This window comes from Sinocyclocheilus grahami, unplaced genomic scaffold (assembly GCF_001515645.1).
Source record: "Sinocyclocheilus grahami isolate Dianchi unplaced genomic scaffold, SAMN03320097.WGS_v1.1 scaffold94.1, whole genome shotgun sequence".
NCBI lineage: Eukaryota > Metazoa > Chordata > Actinopteri > Cypriniformes > Cyprinidae > Sinocyclocheilus > Sinocyclocheilus grahami.
The window spans coordinates 1,694,814-1,714,020 of NW_015505273.1; the positions used below are offsets into that span (position 1 = coordinate 1,694,814).

The 19,207-nt window shown below is 33.5% G+C and overlaps 1 protein-coding gene across 1 annotated transcript in view; it reads right to left on the reverse strand.

Moving 5' to 3' along the window:
- Positions 1–9,115: 9,115 nt before the first annotated feature.
- LOC107587629 (eyes absent homolog 2-like) overlaps positions 9,116–19,207 on the reverse strand; it is a 37,091-nt gene continuing 26,999 nt past the window's right edge. The window contains exons 10-16 of the mRNA XM_016275477.1: positions 18,279–18,368; positions 17,260–17,294; positions 14,758–14,975; positions 13,337–13,451; positions 11,999–12,120; positions 11,821–11,921; positions 9,116–10,516 (exon numbers count right to left, since the gene is read on the reverse strand). Of these exons, the coding sequence (XP_016130963.1) occupies positions 10,436–10,516; positions 11,821–11,921; positions 11,999–12,120; positions 13,337–13,451; positions 14,758–14,975; positions 17,260–17,294; positions 18,279–18,368 (762 nt within the window). The 3' untranslated portion in view covers positions 9,116–10,435. The remainder of the gene's footprint in view (positions 10,517–11,820; positions 11,922–11,998; positions 12,121–13,336; positions 13,452–14,757; positions 14,976–17,259; positions 17,295–18,278; positions 18,369–19,207) is intronic.

Consider the following 19,207-nt stretch of genomic DNA (forward strand, 5'->3'; position numbering starts at 1 on the left):
TGCAATTGCTAGAGTGGGTGAAATGGATTTTAAGTTAATTGCCATACACTTGCAAATGTGTTCGGTCTGGTTTTGTTGCACTGGTATATGGTTTACTATGCTAGGGTTACTAGAGCTTTGATAGGTGGTTGCTAGGGCACTGCTATGCAATTGACGGGATGTGCCAGCTGGTGTTTATTGCGTTTATGTACTCTTGCAATGGAGTTTTGAGTAGTTTTTAGTGCAATGCTATGCAGTTATTATAGTGTACTGGGTGGTTGCTAGGCTCTTTTGGTTGGTTCTTAGTTTCTTCCTAATGTGTTTGTTTCTGCATGTAATGGTGGTAGCTAGGGTGTTACCATGTAATTGTTTACTGGCCTACCTTGAAGTCTAGAGCCAACCCTAAAGCTAAGTATGAGCAGTAGTTATAGTGATGCTTGCTACACCACAGAAAAAAAACTCATATATTTGGGAACATTTGCAGAACAAAATACCACTAATATAACAATTTGTTCTTCTCTTGACTTCCAGATGCTTGACGTATTTTATAGCCACGTTGTTTGGCTTTGTTGGCCTCTCCTCATCATGGTCAAGAGAGTTCCCTCAAACCGCGCCAGACCCACATGACTTTGGCACGTTGACTCTTGGGACAAATGTTGTAATGCCTGTTCTTTGATCGAGAGAGTGAAGTTACAAACACCTGACCACATTTTCCCTGCATTCAGCCTCTGGTGGAAACTCTCCAGATTTAATCTCTGTTTAGTTCATTGCAGCACATGAGTATCTAAGTGCTCTCAATGACCTGCTCATGCCTGTTTTCTAGAGGTGGTTGTTTTGCCTATCACTCTGTTTTCTCAAATGACGTCAACTTCCTTGAGTTCCCTGAGTGTAACACTAAATTTACGAGTATGTTGTGCAACCACAAATTCTTCCGCTTGATAAAAGACGATGGGGAAACTGTAGCCCGGGGGATGTTTCTGTCCCACAGTCAAACAACAGATATGTTTTAGTGCTGCCAGGGACACCTTATGATTGTTATGATTATTTCAATGAGTTCCCATACGACACGCTCTGTTCTGCACCTGAAACTGAAAAATCAGCACACAATCTTGAGATCAACTCATGTGCTGTAGTTGTTTTCTGTGGGACAGCTGCTTTACATGAAGTTGTAAACAACTATCCATTAATTCCCAGCATGCATCAGAATGGCCTATATTTGTATCTTATATATTTAGGAGTGTATTATATATATTTTTAATATATTTATATAGTTATATATTTGCTAAGGCATATTCTTATAATTATGGTTTGTTATCAACCCTAACCTAGGTATTATGTTCTAGTGTGCATTTTTAAAGGAGTCATATGATGCAATTTAAATTTTTCCTTTCTCTTTGGAGTGTTACAAGCTCTTGGTGCATAAAGAAGATAGTGTAACTGTAAAGTTGCAAAGACTAAAGTCTCAAATCCAAAAAGATATTCTTTATAAAAGTTAAGACTTGTCCACGCCCTCCTAAAACGCCTCATTTAAACACGCCCCCACATGTCTACGTCACAATGTGGGAAGATTTGCATAACGCCGCCCAAATGTTCACGCAAAGTAGGAAGGCATAACTTTTATTCTTGCTGTAGTATTGTTGCCGCTGCTGCCATGTTGTGGAGATGCTGTGTGTTTCATTGTGAAAGCGAAACTGCTTTGTTTGGTCTTCCAAAAGAGGACGATATTCGCTTCGTCATGCCTAGAGCTGATCCGTGCTGGTCGCTGAGGAAATGCATCAACTTCGCGCTGTGGATCGCCGGATCGGCTTTCACCGTGGACGAAGCAGAGTCCAGCCCGGGGTCGTCACATGTGGTTGCCGCAAGCCTCCGTCGTCGAATTCGCTGGGCACCGCTCACTCAAGCCACTGTGTTTCTTTGTGAAAGCGAAACTACTTTGTTTGGCCTTCCAAAAGAGGACATAATGCTTCTATAAAGTGGAGCAGTTCCAACTTTGCAAAGACAGTCTGGTGCTTCTGACTCACTGCCTGTAAGTACGTTTTTTATATGTAAAGAATTTGCCACTGATGATTCAAACGCAGTGCGTTTGAGCAGTGTAGAGTAACGCTTGTTGTTTGTAATTTCTCCGATCACAAATGCAGACATGGTTTTATGTTTATGCGGCACAATACGCAACGCAAAGCTTAAAAAGTCAGTATAAGTCATCATAATCAGTAATTATGTCCCCACTGGATGCAACAAATGCCTCGTTTGTAATGGGTTTCATTGGTTTTGTCGTGCCGGGACACATGGAAACACAGTATGATAAAATAGTGTAACATTTCCGATGAGCTTTGTAAAAATCGACGCTTTTCAGAAAGGCGGGGCATAGAGGAGAAACAATAATGTACAGTATGTGGAAAATAATGTGTTTTTTTATCTTAAACCGCATAAACACATTGCATTACACCAAATAATGTTATTTTTATGCCGAGTTCACACTGCACGATATTAGCCCGATTTTTCACTCGCCGACAGGTTTTGCGAAATGCCCGACATCGGAGGCAAATCAGTGCTTGTTCACGCAAGTGACAATCACGCAGTGTGAATTATTAAAGACGCGATCTGAGGGAATCGCCGACACATCGCCGAAGCCCGCAAAATATTTGACATGCTAAATATCTGGAGCTGTTTGCGATTCACAATCACGCTGTGTGAAATGATTTCTGACTGAAAACTACATCGGCGATGACCTACAGCCAATGAGAGACCAAGATACAGGGCAGAGGGAAGTTCAGGGAGGAGTTATAGACCAGAATATCAGTATTTTAATACATACAGTGGGTACGGAAAGTATTCAGACCCCCTTAAATTTTTCACTCTTTGTTATATTGCAGCCATTTGCTAAAATCATTTAAGTTATTTTTTTTCCTCTGTACAATGGGGGTCTGAATACTTTCCGTACCCACTGTATATGAACAATTATATAATACAGATACAAGCACAAACATTTGCTTGACGAGCCACAACATCAGCATAACAGTTACTGCAAAATTATTTACCTCCAACTCTCTTTGCAGAACACCCAATCCCTGTTCCCTGCATCTCCCTCCTGCATAATCTGTTTTTCTTTTTCTTTTTCTCCTTGTAGCTGGAAATCAGCCCACAGACAATTTGCAGTCTATATATATATATATTATTTAATAATTACAGTCTCCCTGGAGAACTCCAGTCTGACGCACATGGGTTCTCGCGTTATTTCCTTATCACTTCTCGCGTGTGTTTTGTTGTGAAACGTAGTTTGCGGACCAGACAGAGCTGTCGGCGATTCTTCCTATTGTGAAGTCATGCAGTGTGAAACCCCCTGTCGCTGATCCATCGTGCAATGTGAACAGAGCAGCAACTGAATGCTACCCCAGATAGTCACGCAGTGTGAAAACAACGGTGATCCGACGAGTTTGAAAATCGTGCAGCGTGAACTCGGCATTAGCAACATCATATGACCCCTTTAAAGGGTGTTTCTAAGCAAGATTTCCAGAAATTGCTGATTTTGATCGACTGGATTGTTATTTGCTCACATTTCAGTTGCATCAGTTCAGTTTGCTTCCATTTAGTTGCTAAATGCAATTACGTTTAATTATATAAGTTGCCTTGTGCATCTCAAACAGTGTTTTGTAGCACATTCACACTTTTTCTTGTACCCCTTACACAAAGAAAATAGATTTGCTTATATATATTAATTAACAATCCATATATTCAATTATTTAATGTCACTGTATAAAATGACATGATCAATAAGTCATGGCAATGTATGTTTTTCCATTACTTTAACTCATCAAATTAATTTAATCAATTTCAACTTCATTTTTAAGTTATACGAGATTGAATTGATAAGTCAGTTTAATATAACTTAAGTTGAAATAACTTGTACAACAATTTGATTATACCTAAAAATGTAGCAATTGAATTTCAGTTTTTAAGTTGAAGTTTGTTCGTTTGTTTTTTACAGAAAATATATATTGTCTTCATATATTACAGTATATTGAACAATATATAAGAAATTGCCACTTTTTATATATTGAACAATGTGACTATACATTATATTGACTAAAAGTTTGTAATATGTGCTATATATGTACGAGGAGTTATGAGAGTGAAATATATTGATATATATCTATATTTGTATTTATTGCTTATTTGTAAATTGTCTATTTGTGAATCTCATTCAGTCCATTAAGTCCATAAATGCCGAATGATTTTCCACCCACCATGTACAGGTAGACATGACTTTAACAAGACATCAAATTGTGCAAAAATCCTAAAATTGTAATGTTAGTCTTCAGTAAACACTTTTTTTCTTATATACACCATCACATGTTTTCATATGAAATGGGTAACGTAAAAATTAAAGTATAAAAAAAGTTTATGAATATGTGTTCAGCTTTATGTAAAGCCATGCATTGTGTTGAAATAAAGCTATTATATGTAAAGAAAAAAAGTGCAGTTTTTATCTTTATTATATTTCACATATAACTAGCCATACCTGATCTATGCATATATTGCAGTAAACTGCAAAACATAAGCACCAGTTTCCCATATATCGAAAAGTATTATTTAATATATGACATTATATTTTCTAATTATATATTATATTACATTATATTTTGGGACATGCTGTATTGTAGCTGTCCACCACGTTCACCCGGTGTGTGTGGTGTGTGTGTGTGTGTGTGTGTGTGTCAGGAGGTCAGCGTTGGTGTATTGCTGGACGGATGCCAGCGCTCGGGTTCAGGCAGTGCCTGTGTTCTGTGTTCTGTTTGCTGAACTCCAGAACTACAACCACACACTCGATCACCATCATGCACCACATGACCTCTCCACTCACACTGCTCTTCACTCATTCACCTTACCAATAATGAAAGGAATCTCACAGACATATCTGCATTTCAGCCTCCAATCAAAGAAAGAAGAAGAAATAAATGATTATGCAATAGGAGATATTTATTGCATAAAGAGCAGAATACCTAACACTAGAATATTTATTTTGCCATTATTTTTATGACAACATTTAAAAAATTGTTATTTTAATAAACAATGATACACACATAAAAAAGGAGACAATTTAGTCACTGATTAAATGACAAGTTTGCGTGTATGTGACAGGTTTTTCATAATTTTTTTCAGTGATGATTCTAATTTGATGACTGTTTGTACCATAATTTATAAATATTTTTCAATTTAAATCAAGCATATTTTATGCACTACAGTAATTTGAGGGGATAAAGTATGTAATCTGAATATTTATGAAATCAGTCTATCAAAAATTGCTGTTTCACCCTAAAAATCAAAAGAAGAAAAATATTTCTTTATGCAATAAAAAGCCTAATACTTTAAAGCTCAATCTATCATTCTTTTTTATAACACTATTATTTATTCATTTATTTTAATTAACAAAACTAGCCAATGATTTCATGACAAATTAGCACTTTTGTGTCAGCTTTTCATAATTCCCATATTTTTAATGATGAGTCATGATTTGATGACTGTTTGTGCAGCAAATATGATCATAACCTATAAATACTTTACAATTTAAATCAAGCATATTTTGTGCTCTACAATATTTTGAGTTGAATTGCAAAATGTTTTAAACTTTGAGGGTAGGCTGTATCCACACAGGGACTGAATAAAGTTATTTATTGGTCACTAATCTGTATATTGGAGGTGTACAGCATTGTCTGTAGTCTAATTAGGTAATAATGTCCCTAAAAGCAGGTGATAAGTGCTGTATCACGGTACATGTCAGTGCATCAAGGGCACTAGAGTGAGTGAACTCGCTGCTGTTACATGTTGATGGCGTGTGGCTGCGTAATCAGCGGCCGCTCGAGGTCACAGTCCCTTCTGCTTGCCGTGTTTCTGTGTTTCCCCTCCGTCTCTCTCTGAAATGACTCCTCAAGGTCTCTTTCGGCTGGACTCTGGAACATAGTAGACTTTGTAGCCATAAACTTGTTATGCTGAATGCTGGATGACCAATAACTCGGGAGTCAACAGTCGGGTTGAGCGAGTGACTTGTGTAAGTGTGTGCGTTTGGTGACGTGAGCTTTGCATGATGTGCTTCATGACCAAATTGATCCCCCGTTATTAGTGGGTGTTGGGACAAATAAACAAGTTCAAGTCGGTGTGGGGTTGAAACGCTGTTTTTGAGCTCGTAAGGGACGTTCGGGATCAGTGAAAGATACCTTTTTAAGGCAGCTGTTTCAATGTCTTCAAAGAAATGAGAGAAATGTGTATATAGAGAGGACATGTCTGGTAACAAATTTCAATGTAGTTTGGCTGTTCAAAATAACATTAATTTAGATAATTAATAATAATAGTAACTCATTCTAAAAGTTTACTAAAATTAAATATTTCTGATATATATTCACAATTGTTATATTATGTTACTACAGTTTTACTTGTATAGTTATATAGTTTATGAAATAAAATATATATTTATATAGAATTAATTATTTATTATTAATAAATTAATTATTTATACTTATTTTATTCTATTATTTGCATTATAATTATAACTTGCATTATAATTATGCTCAGCTTGCATAATATGAAGCTAAATATTTAAGTTCATAATATATATGTTGATACTAATTTGTTAAATTTTTATATATTAATGAACATTATTCATATTTTATTTTTATAATATAAAGTATTTATTTATTATTATGTGCATATTTAATATATTTATTGAATTATGTTTGTTTACAGTTTTATTTAATACATTTATCATTTATATTACAATTACATTTAAAATTATACACACACATATTATATATATATATATATATGTGTGTGTGTGTGTGTCAAAATACAGTAAATATGCAGTGGAACACACAATATTATTTTATTTACAATTGCATACAATTTATATTGTTTCTATTCTATTCTATTATTACAATTATTTTATTTGTTTTAAATATTTTATAAAAAAATATATATAATTATGTAATTCTATATATTTTTTTATTATAAATGCATTTATTTTATTGTATAGTTATTTATAGTTATTATTATAATTTCTTATATTATATAATTTTATTTTTATTATATATAATTATAATAAATTATTAATCAAATTGAATGTTTATATTAAAATGTATTTGTTATTTGTTAAAAATCAGTTTTATTTTATGATTTACTTTAATTACTTCAATTACTTTAATAGTCATACTTTACAGTATATTACATTTAAAATGTAACACATTTAAAATATATGTATTTCTTATGTCAACATTCAAAATAAAATTACGCATTAAAGTCTTTATCCATCCCAAATCTGTCCAAATCTTTATTCTTAAAACACTTTTCAGACAATTTATCTACAAAGGGGAAAAAAAGGATTAATCTTTGTATTTAAAAAAAGGGGGGGGGGGGGGGGGTTATAGTACAAAAGTAAATAATCAAATGTTCAGAGTTAATATTATTTCTAGCAAACACGTGTAAGTGGTTTAAAATCACTGCCAGATAGATCTACCTCTGCTCTAAACCCAGTGACATTCACATTAGTTTATTATAACGACAGCCTCGCCAAAACTAACAAATGAACAAACAAAGTGTTCAAATCATCATTGATCAAGTGTTATGCTAAATGTTGATGTGTCTTTGTATTTGAAATAAATGAGAAAAGACACTTAAATTCCTCTTCTTCATCAGATTAGCAGTGCTGTTTTTGTTTTTGACTCTGATTTTCCGATCTGTCCTGTGCGGTTTCCCTTTGCTTATGTTATATGGAGCGAGATATTACACAAGCCAGATATTACACATCAAATGATGGCTTTTAATCCTTATAGGACAGGGGTGTCCAAACGCGGTCCTGGAGGGCCGGTGTCCTGCAGAGTTTAGCTCCAACCCCAATTAAACACACCTGAACCAACTAATCAAGCTCTTACTAGGCATACTAGAAACTTAAAGGCAGGTGTGTTGAAGCAAGCTGGAGCTAAACTCTGCAGGACACCGGCCCTCCAGGACCGAGTTTGGGCACCCCTGTTATAGGATGACAGAAGAACCTCTCCGCTACACCTTCACCCGCAAAACAAACTTGTGAGGCGAGTCATAGATCAAGCTCACTCAAGGGCGCGACTGAGCTCGGAGTAACTCATCCAAACATTCCTTTACGAGCATTAGGTATCTGTCAACACGAGCTGATCAAATAAGTGCTGAACACACACGAGCTCTGGTCTGGGGCGGCTCGTGTTTAGCGGTGTGTCTCTGTTCTACTATGTGGCACAGACTCAAGGTGCAAAGCTGCAATGACAACAACATGTGCAGACTACTGTGTCATCAGGGGCCATTAAAAATACGCTCTTGTACAAATACACTAGGTAAACGACTTGTGATTGAAGATAAGCCGATGTGAATGAGGTGAAGTTCCAGCAGATGGCAGCAAAGCTTGCTTTATAGCAGTTACACTCTGCTCGAGTGATAATACAGGTGTCGCCAAACAAAAACAAAAAAAACCCTTTTTGGTATAATGGTAATATAATATAAATACATATTATATTAAATTGTGTTATATTTCATTAAAACAAATAATGTCTTATTAAAAATATTTAATTTTTAAAAGTACTATATAAAAAATTAAAATATTTGCATATTAAATTTTTTGATGTAATGTAATGTATATTAATCATCCTATTACTACTGGACTGAACCTATTACTCTGATTCTCTGTATATTGGAGTGCTGATATATTATCCGAGGCTAGATATAGACTGTCATAAACATGTATTCTGTGTTTACTGCTGACGATTTTATGACGTGTATTTTATCTGTAAATCCACTATTTTCTCCCACTATTAACCCTGGACTAACAGTATTTATTTTCAGACACAAGCTAGCGTTCTAATAAGTATGCAGTTATACTATGGAACAAAAAAAGTGTACCTGGAAACAGAGATATTTGAAAAGTTATATTGTCTGTAGCATATTTAACCACACAATAAAAAGAGAAACATTGCAAATTTTGAAGGAAGAAAACGAAGTCTATTTTTCTTAGGATCAAGATTTTTTTTGCTTTGCAACATGATGAACGTTAAGCGCATTACACTCTAAATTGAATACAGTACTTAATGTAAAATAAATGAGTAATAAGAAGGAAACTCGTGAATGAAATTAATTTATCTTTATTCTATTATAATAAGCCCAGAAATAATCAACAATAAAACCTTATATACAAATCATAGCGAACAGAAGCAGTTGTGAAGAGCACATGCAGGTCAGAGCGACACATACAGTATACAGTATATCAACTTCAGCAAAGAAAGAAATATACATCAGTAACAAACCACATGAAGATCCAGGCACACGTCAGAGACACGGGAAGAAAAGAAACTCACAGGACACTGACATTCATAAGTTAATCATGTCTTTTCTGTTCGTAACAGTAGCAGTATCATCCGCTACGATACTTTGGCAGATTTCAGGGTTAGTTCATGGTTTTCCATTCAAACAAGTGGATTTGCAGCACTTTGTACTCGTATATAAAACGTGAGGGGTTCGTTTTTCTGCAGTTTTAGTACAACAGCACATTTCTTAATTTTGTCTCAGTTCATTTTAATTCAGTTCATATTTATTTAATGATTCCCTTTTTTGTGTATGGTGCAATATTCAGTCAATTTAATATGATATTGCAAGAAAAAAAAATCAGTTTTGATTACATAAAATTCTATCAAATCAGGGTTTTTTTCTTCGCTTATGAATTTGGTCTTTTTTTCATGGAAATGCATATGATTTCATGCTTTACGAAATGTAAATCTTATTTTTTTTTAAATGCTAAAATCTTCTATTTTGACACCCCTCTTATCTGTAAAATGGGTTGTTTCAGAACGGATAGCAATACTAACAAACATTACAGCACAGTTTACACCGCATACTGCTTAATATAAAAATAGTACACATTATGCATTATGATAAACATTTCAAACAGTAGTTTGCTGCATTGATGTCACATGACCTCTAATAATCATCTCAGAAAAAACAAACTGTTATTTTGCATTTTTAATCCAGTTTTTGTGGGAACTGTTTTCCTTTTTTGGCAGTCCAAAGAGATGAGATGTAAAAACTCAAGTCAAGTGCATTGCATTCTGGGATATCCATGCATTGTGCTCCATTGTCATCCGGGTTTCTGCACAAACAGAAAATACACATACTGTGCACAGTATATATGCTGCGTACCGCAGAAATAGCATGAGAAGTATGATAGGACGTTATCCGGTCACAGGCTTTCTGAATCAGTCGCTGATGGGCTGTGCAGTCTTTGTCTTCAGTGCAGTGCTGTTGTAAAGAAAAGCGAGTGGATGAAAGAGCCGAGCCTCTCAGGTGGAGAGCGAGAAAGAGAGAAAAAGATTTGAAGCAAACTTTCCCAGTAAGATTGCTGCTCCCTGCTGATTGGTCCTGCAGTTCTTGGCGGACAGGAAGATGCTGTCCTCTAGAGGTAATCCAGCTCAAGTGCATGACTCAACGCCTCCAGATCCGGCCTGCTCGTCACTCTCCAGAACGGCATGTTCTTCTGCGGGACATCACAAAGTACCATTTATTTGTCATGGGTGATGATATTACGGATTGTTAGTCATGAAATGACAGAAAAAGTCAAATCATTTAATAGGTCATATATTTATGTTTACATATATGGATGTTAAGGTTTATCCCCCTTTTAAAATAATTATTATTTTTAATCGTCTAAAAAGAGTTTTGATAATAATGATTTGGATAGATTTTGAAAAGAATCTATCTAGGGACTTTAATACAAAATTTTGTTTGTTTAAATGCATTTTAATATTTAAAAAAATGTGATTTGAATTGTAATATAAATGCTAATTATAAAAATAAAGATTATTTTTAAAATAAAATAATTATAACTTTATATATATATATATATTACTAATATAAATGATCAAATAAAAATAATATAAAAATATATTTTAATATTTTTAATAACATAAAAATATAAAATAATATAAGATAATATAAAAAAGATTACATTTCAAAATAAGCCATATTATAATTATAAATATACAATTTTTAAAAATATTTAAAAATAAATAATATTGAATAATATAAAAATCTATTGAATTATAACATATTTTATATTTTTAATAATATAAATGCTAACTCTGATAAAACTGATTATAAAATAAAACTAGGATTATAACATATCATTTAATATAAATATATCACAGATTTAATATTTTAAAAGTATTTTAAAATGTATTATTATTACAAAAATAGTAATACTTTTGAATAATATTAAATGCTTATCAAATTACATTTTAAAATATATAATAAATTAAAATAACATGATTTATATAAATATATATACATACACACACATATATACATACATACATATATATATATACACATATATACACACACACACATATATATATATATACACACATATATATACACACACATATATATATATATATATATATATACACACACACATATACACACACATATATATATATATACACACTTTCATCACAGAAAAGTCGTTCAACCCCTAGTACATATATATATATATATATATATATATATATACACACACACATATATATATACATATATATATATATATATATGATATATTTTCTTTATTTATTTTAAAATGTGTAGTGGTAGTTAATGTTTTTTTCTCTCTCTCCCAAAACGGTTTGGATTCACTTAACCTTTTGCTAATAGAAAGATGCCATGGTACAGTAATTCTCTTGACATGGAACCATAACAATACCAGTAATAATAAATCTATTTTTAATACCATAATGCATTACAGTACTAATTCAGCAGTGTGGCATTATTCCTTTATACCTTCTTGGCGACCGTCTCCTCCTCCACACCATCCCCTACGACCACATACACGGCTCTCCGGCCGAACCTCTGAGTCACGCGCTCAAAGCAGCTTTCTTTACCTAGAACACAACGTTAACAGTTCAGTTCCTAGATCTGGAAAACTGGCTGAAATGCAGCGTACGAAGAGGCTGCGAACCTGTTTTGGTGGCGCTGTAGATGTTCTCGATGGGAAAAGCTCCTCCAAGACCGTAGAGAAGCACTTTAGAGAGCGCTGGAATCAGCTGCGTGGTGGTGACCATCACGTTCACACAGTTCGCTCTGTCCAAGGGAACAATATGTAAGTAACTCGTTCACGAAAACCATTCATAAAGGAATAGTGCTGCAGTCGTAAATAAAAAATCTGGTCTGGATTTAGTTTTGCAGAGTTTCTCTAGAGATTTAGAGCTTTGATGGATAGGAAGATTATAGTGAATAAAGGCTTACATTCGCATCTATTTCTTATGGATGATTATTTCTGTCATGGATTTAAAAAAAAGCAACTGCGTCTCAGTTTTCTGACTTTCTTTCAGAATTGTGAGATACAAACTCATAACTGTGAGATATAGAATCATAATAGCAAAAAAAAAGACTCTTAATTGCAAGATATAAACTGTTGTAAAATAAACTCATAATTGTGAAATATTTGCAAGATATAAACGCAGAACTGCGAAAAATAAACTCAGAATTGTGAGATATAGAATCATAATTGCAAAAAAGACTTTTAATTGTAAAATATAAACTCATTTGTGAGATATTAACTCAGAATTGCGAAAAAAATCAGGATTGCGAGATATAAACTCATTTGTGAAATATAAAGTCATAATTGCAAAAAACTCATTTGCAAGATATAAACTCAGAACTGCTAAAAATAAACTCATAATTGTGAGATAGAATCATAATTGCAAAAAGACTCTTAATTGCGAGATCAAAAAGTATTGTGAAATAGTCAATTGTGAAATATAAACTCATAATTGTGAAATATAAACTCATAATTGCGAGATATAAACTCATAATTCCAAAATATAACTCATAGTTCTGAAATATAACTCATAGTTGCAAGATATAAAATGCGAGAGATAAACTTGGGATCTTGACAGGCTCTGGTCACTCTGTTGATTCCATTGTATGGAGAAAAGCAGCTCAGATGTTCTGCTAAACCTCGCTTTTGTGTTAAATAGAAGTCATGAGACAGAAATCTCTTGGCAAATCAAGTGCTATTAATCATCATCTGTCAGTGTCATCAGTCTCTCATGCTGACAGTGTGCTTTGCTTGCCAAAACCCATTATGTTTGAGTGACACAAAACTGCTGTAACTTGCTGTAAAATAACTCTATTGTTAAAGGAATATTCCAGATTCCGTATCTGTGGCGCGCTGTCGGTTACCACAGAAAGTAGCTTCTGCTCTTGAACTCTACGACACTCACGTGTCTCGTTTATTTAAGCTGGAATATTCCTGTAACGAGCGTCTGCATTGTCGTATGTGTGCTGTGCCCACCTGGAGTTGATGAGAGCGAGAGCTTTGAGTGCCTGCGTCAGCCACAGATCCGTCAAAACCTCCATCTCCCGCCTCAGCTGAAGCCACTCTTCCCGCTTCGGACTGCCCAGCAAACCTACACAACATAACAGCAATGATCACCAGTCACAAAACCCATTCAAGATCCAACTGAGCATCAAACTGAAGTTTAATGCGTGAAACGTATTCTTGAGAATGCAAAAATAACAATAAAACACATCACCACTGGCCATACAGTGATTTTACAAAGTTGTTTGGCTCAAAACAAAGTGGCATAAGTAAAAAAAAAAACACTTAAAACCAGTGCTTTTATAATATAACCACAACAATAATATGATGTACAATAAATAATTTGGTTTATTCTAAATAATTTAATATTAAAACATTTAATAATAATTCTTCAACTACAGGCACTTTTATTTATTTTATTTAAAACAAAAACAGCAAAAAAAATTCTAACATGTATAATAAATAATTTGGTTTATTCTCAGTAATTTAATATTAAATCATATTTAATAATAATTTCTTGAACTACAGGCACTTATGTTCTGGTGTTTATTTTATTTTATTTTTATTTTTTTATTTTAATTAAAACAAGAAAAATAAATCAACATTTCTTTTTCCATTTTTGTCACATTAAAAGTCCATTGTAAACTTTTTACCATGCCTTCATTTATTTTTACTTCATTTCAAAGAACTGAAGATCCAAAATAAAAATGTGATTTAAATTTTTTTTTTTTTAAACATTTTTAATGTATGAGAACGTCACAAATTTTCCCGCTTCGGACTGCCCAGCAAACCTACACAACATAACAGCAATGATCACCAGTCACAAAACCCATTCAAGATCCAACTGAGCATCAAACTGAAGTTTAATGCGTGAAACGTATTCTTGAGAATGCAAAAATAACAATAAAAAACATCACCACTGGCCATACAGTGATTTTACAAAGTTGTTTGGCTCAAAACAAAGTGGCATAAGTAAAAAAAAATTTTTAATGTATGAGAACGTCACAAATACACGACTGTCCCTCATTGTGAATTTGTTTTTACTTTTCTGTCTTTATTTTCCAAAATCCCACATGCAGGGCCGAAAGAGCCAATAGTTCAAACACCCAATTAGTAATTATATAAATACATTTAACTAAATATCAAATATATATATAGATATACACACATATACAGTGTTTACAGTTGATGCATTAATATGGACGTAAACAGACATGTGGCTACAGGTGCGTGTATGTCATGCACCTGTACTATTTCACAACGGCTTCAAACATGGTTCGACCAATCAGATTTGAGGACAGGATCTATCTGTTGTGTACTAGTCATTTCAGGACCTAATCATGCTTGTATTCACAGCTGTGAAAGCAGAAAGCAGGGGTGTGTTCTCTTCTCACCTCCTACATTGTTCTTGTAGGTGTTGTAGATCTCTTTGACTCGGCGGTAGCGGAAGGCGAGTTTCCTCATCCAGTCGACCCCGCCGTGAACACCTGAGCCCAGGCAGAGCGTGCCTCCACCTGCTGGGCTCTGGAAGCCATCCGAGCCAAAGTTATACGTGCTGCAAGTACAGACACACAGCTTTAGATCCGCTCTACACCTCCAAACACTGTTTCTCCTGACACGCTCATAAAAGTCTGATTAATGGCCATCATAAAATGTCTGGAAGCAGGGCGAGAGTCTGCCTACAAACTGTGATAAGAAACTATAGTGTTTAATAACCAGTATGTCAGCATGCTGTTATGTTAAAGATATAGTTCACCTAAAAATGAAAATTGTGCCATTATTTATTCATCCTCATGTCATTCCACAAAAGGAATAAAAAAAGGTTAGTGCTCCTTTTTCATATAGCATTAGTTCATATTAAGTACGTAAATAAATAAACTGAAAAAGAAGAAAAAAGTAAATTTCAATAAAATATTCTTAAACTAAAACATTTTTTTTTAAATTAAATGGGATATTTTTAGTAAACATCAATAAAAGATTTAAAAATAAATATAGCTTTTTAAAAAAAAAATTATATTCCTGCTTTCATATAGCACCAGTTCACAGTAAATAAATAATAATAATAAAGTACATTTCAGTAAAACATATTTTAAAATGAATTAAAATAATAGGCATTTAATAAATCATACACATAGATTTTATGGTACTTATTTTGGAGTATTTTTGTACTTACAGAGCTTTTTGAAGTTCATTGTAAGTAAATTAAATCAATAAAATTAAAATTCAGTAAACTGAAATGATCTATATTCAGTTAAAAAAAAAGGAAATTTACTAAATTATATATACTGCCTTTATTGAACTTTTTTGTTTCTTTATCGAGTATTTTTGGAGCTTTTAAAAATATTCCTGCTGCTTTTTCATACACCACTGGTTCATATATATATATATATATGTGTGTGTGTGTGTGTATGTATTTACTAAATAATATACACTGCTTTTATGTGTGTGTGTTTAAAAAAAAAATAGAAATAGGCTTTCACTGTGTTTCAGAATTTTTGGTGAATAAAATTTAAAACAATATTTATTTAAATGTGTCTTTTGCTGAATAAAAATATTAATTTAATTTCAATCACCAATTTCATTATAACTTTTCTGCTACTCAGATACATTCTCTATCAAACATTAAAATTTTCTCAGAATATTTCTAGTAAAAAATAATAAATATATAAATAATATAATAATTCCACTGCTTTGACGTTTTTGATTTTAATTTTTTTGTAACTTTTTTTTAATTATGTACAGAGGTGGTCACAAATTTACTTAATATTTTGCTTCTCCTTCTTGATCTATTCTGCTACTCTCTACCAGACATTAATTTCATTTTTTTCTGATTAATTATAGCATTAAATGAGCAAGTTAGGCCATTGATCACATGTATTTCTGTGCAGTTATTTTGCCCGCGGCAGCTTTCTGTTCCCCAGCTGACATGTTTGAATAGACTGAACTCTCAGTGTTTGAATGCTGAAAGATGTCTTGGTCTATTTGAGGGCAATTACAGGGAAAACAGAACAAGAGTGGGCCGTCATTAAAACCTGCTCAAGAAATAATGGTGTGTGCGCCCTCCACCCCTGAGCTGTTGTTCCTCCCCGGGACAAATTTTCTTTTCAGTGGCAGCCACACACCCCTAATTAAGACCTCAGGTGTTGTCAAGGTTTCTGCTGCACCTCCTCGAAAGCTTTTAAAGAATCTAATCCCTCATTTCTTCATGCAGAGGGCAAACCGAGGTCTTTCACACATATACTGTCAGGTCATGGCCTGTTGAACAGACACTTTAATGCATAAACAGTACTGAATTCAAATAACTAATCGATATTTCGTTCCACCCACCCGTAAATATGCATTTTGCCTTATATACACAACTGTTCAAAAGTTTGGAGTTTGCAAGCTTTTTAATGTTTTTGAAAGAAGTCTCTTCTGCTCACCAAAGCTGCATTTATTTGATACTGCAAAAACAGTGATATATGATTAGTTTAAAATAACTATTTCTATAGGAATATATTTTAAAATTTTATTTATTTCCAGCATCATTACTCCAGTCTTCAGTGTCACATGATCCTTCAGAAATCATTCTAATATGCTGATTTGCTGCTCAAGAAACATTTCTGATTATTATCCATTAGTGATTATTATCACTACTTTTGTGGAAACCGTGAGACATTTTTATTTGCAGGATTCTTTGATGAATTTCAAGTTCAAAAGAGCGGCATTTATTTGAAATAGAAATCTTTTGAAACATTATAAATATCTTTAGTGTCACTTTTGATCAATTTAATGCTGATTTCTTGCTGAATTACATTATTCAATTCTTTAAAAAAAAATGCTTGAAAACCTTTTGAATGGCAGTGTACATATTTTTTATTTAGTCTTTTTGATGAATTATTTAGCTGTTTCTTTGCATATTTGTGACAAGCAGCACGGCCAGTTTCTGCAGCTGTCACAAAAACATGAGGACACATGATTTGTTCCTCATATTTTTGTCGGGGTGGTTTAATGTGAGGAATATTACATGCATGTGTCGTCACATGGAGTTCTGGGGAAGAAAAAAAAAACCCCAGAAGGAACTAATTTAAATACGGTAGAACATGCATAATGCAAGAGAGACTACTGCAGTCATAATGGCATCAAATTAGCAAAAAGTATTAACAAATGAAGACGTGAGGTGCGAGGAATGCGTAGAGCTTTATGATCGACCGGTGTTCTACTGGAGAATGTAAGAGGAGCAGATTCCTACCAATAAGAGAAGTTTGTTATGTGGCGCTCTGGAATACTTGATTCTGATTGGCCAATCACAACATTCTGCGTAAAATATTTTTTATTTACAAATCGACCATCAAAGTTCGTTTCTCATATCTATAGAAGTTTTTTCTGCCAAAGAGAAGAGATAAAATAAAAAGGTAAATGCACGTTTATATCTCACAATTCAGACCGTTTTCTCAGAATTGCGAGTTATAAAGTTATAAATTGTTATCACAATTTTGACTCCCCCCCCCTCAGAATTGTGAGTTTTAATAACTGCGAGTTATTAAAAAAAGAGTTGTAAATTGTAATTCTGAGAAAAAGTTCAATTCCGTTTTTAAATGCCATTGAATAAAACAATAAAAAGTTAATTGCAAGATTTTATCTCACAATTACGACTTTTTATTTTAGTTATCTTATATTTGAATGTTGCAATTGAGTTTATATCTTGACCTTTTTTCTGAGAATTATAACATTTTTATCCCATGTGGAAACAAACTTCCATACATATCACTTTCCGCTCTTTCTTCTTAAATTATAAAACTTAAATGTATCTGTATTTTTATAATTGGCACCATTTTTTGTGATTATTTAAATATACATCTAATGCTGAAGTCCAAAAAAAGCGTGTTTGGCATTAAATCCTAAGTGATTTAGTTGATTCTGAGGTTTGGCTCACCTCCAGGTCGTTGAAAAACAGACGTGAATCAGCCAAGTTGAAGATCATCTCCTCCATCCACAAGCCCAGAGACACAGCCTTGCCAGAGTCCTGGATCAAAACATAGAAAGCACGTCAAATTAGTTTTCATACCTGGTTTTAACTTTCCACAGAAGTGACAGGTGATGATTACATTATCTCACTGAGAGTAGGAGCGTGTGGTGCAACAGGTTTTTGTCATTGTGCTTTTAATCAGAAGCGTGTCAAACTACAGCTATTCCTCTTTCTCTCTTTTATTTTCTCTTCATGTTGTAGGTGAAGCCTCATGCTAACACAAGCTAAGCCATTGTGCGTTCCCATTCCATGGCAGCTACGTAAAAAGCCGCTAACTCCTCCATTTGGCAGCGGATCAAGCTGCAGGTGTCAGCCAGAGGTTAGTGTCAGATTAACTGCGAAACGACTCTTCCTCTCCGCCTAATCATTGTCAGCACAGGAGCTGTGAGTTTGTCCTGCTTTAATGAAGATAATAACCCGTAATCTGCCGTCATGAATGGATGACTTTATTACAGGTGGTATTCCAACGCAGAATAATAGATGCACCACTTTAGAATTACGACTGGACATTTGAGAATGGATTTTAGGAAGGACCGTTTCGACATGGTTAAAAAAATAACCATTTGGAGGGGGCAAAATGCATTTGAAACTTATTGTAAACATATTGTAAATATGATCAAATTAGATTGAAATAAAAGTACTTTTTAAATAGAAAATCTTTCAAAATTTACTTCAGTTCATGTGTAAATTTACCATCAAAACAATGGATACACACACACACACACTCATATACATATAGTATCATTGTATCTTTTCCTGATGCATTTTGGTGATTTAGTTTTTTACATACAGTATATATAGCCTATATATATATATATATATATATATATATATAT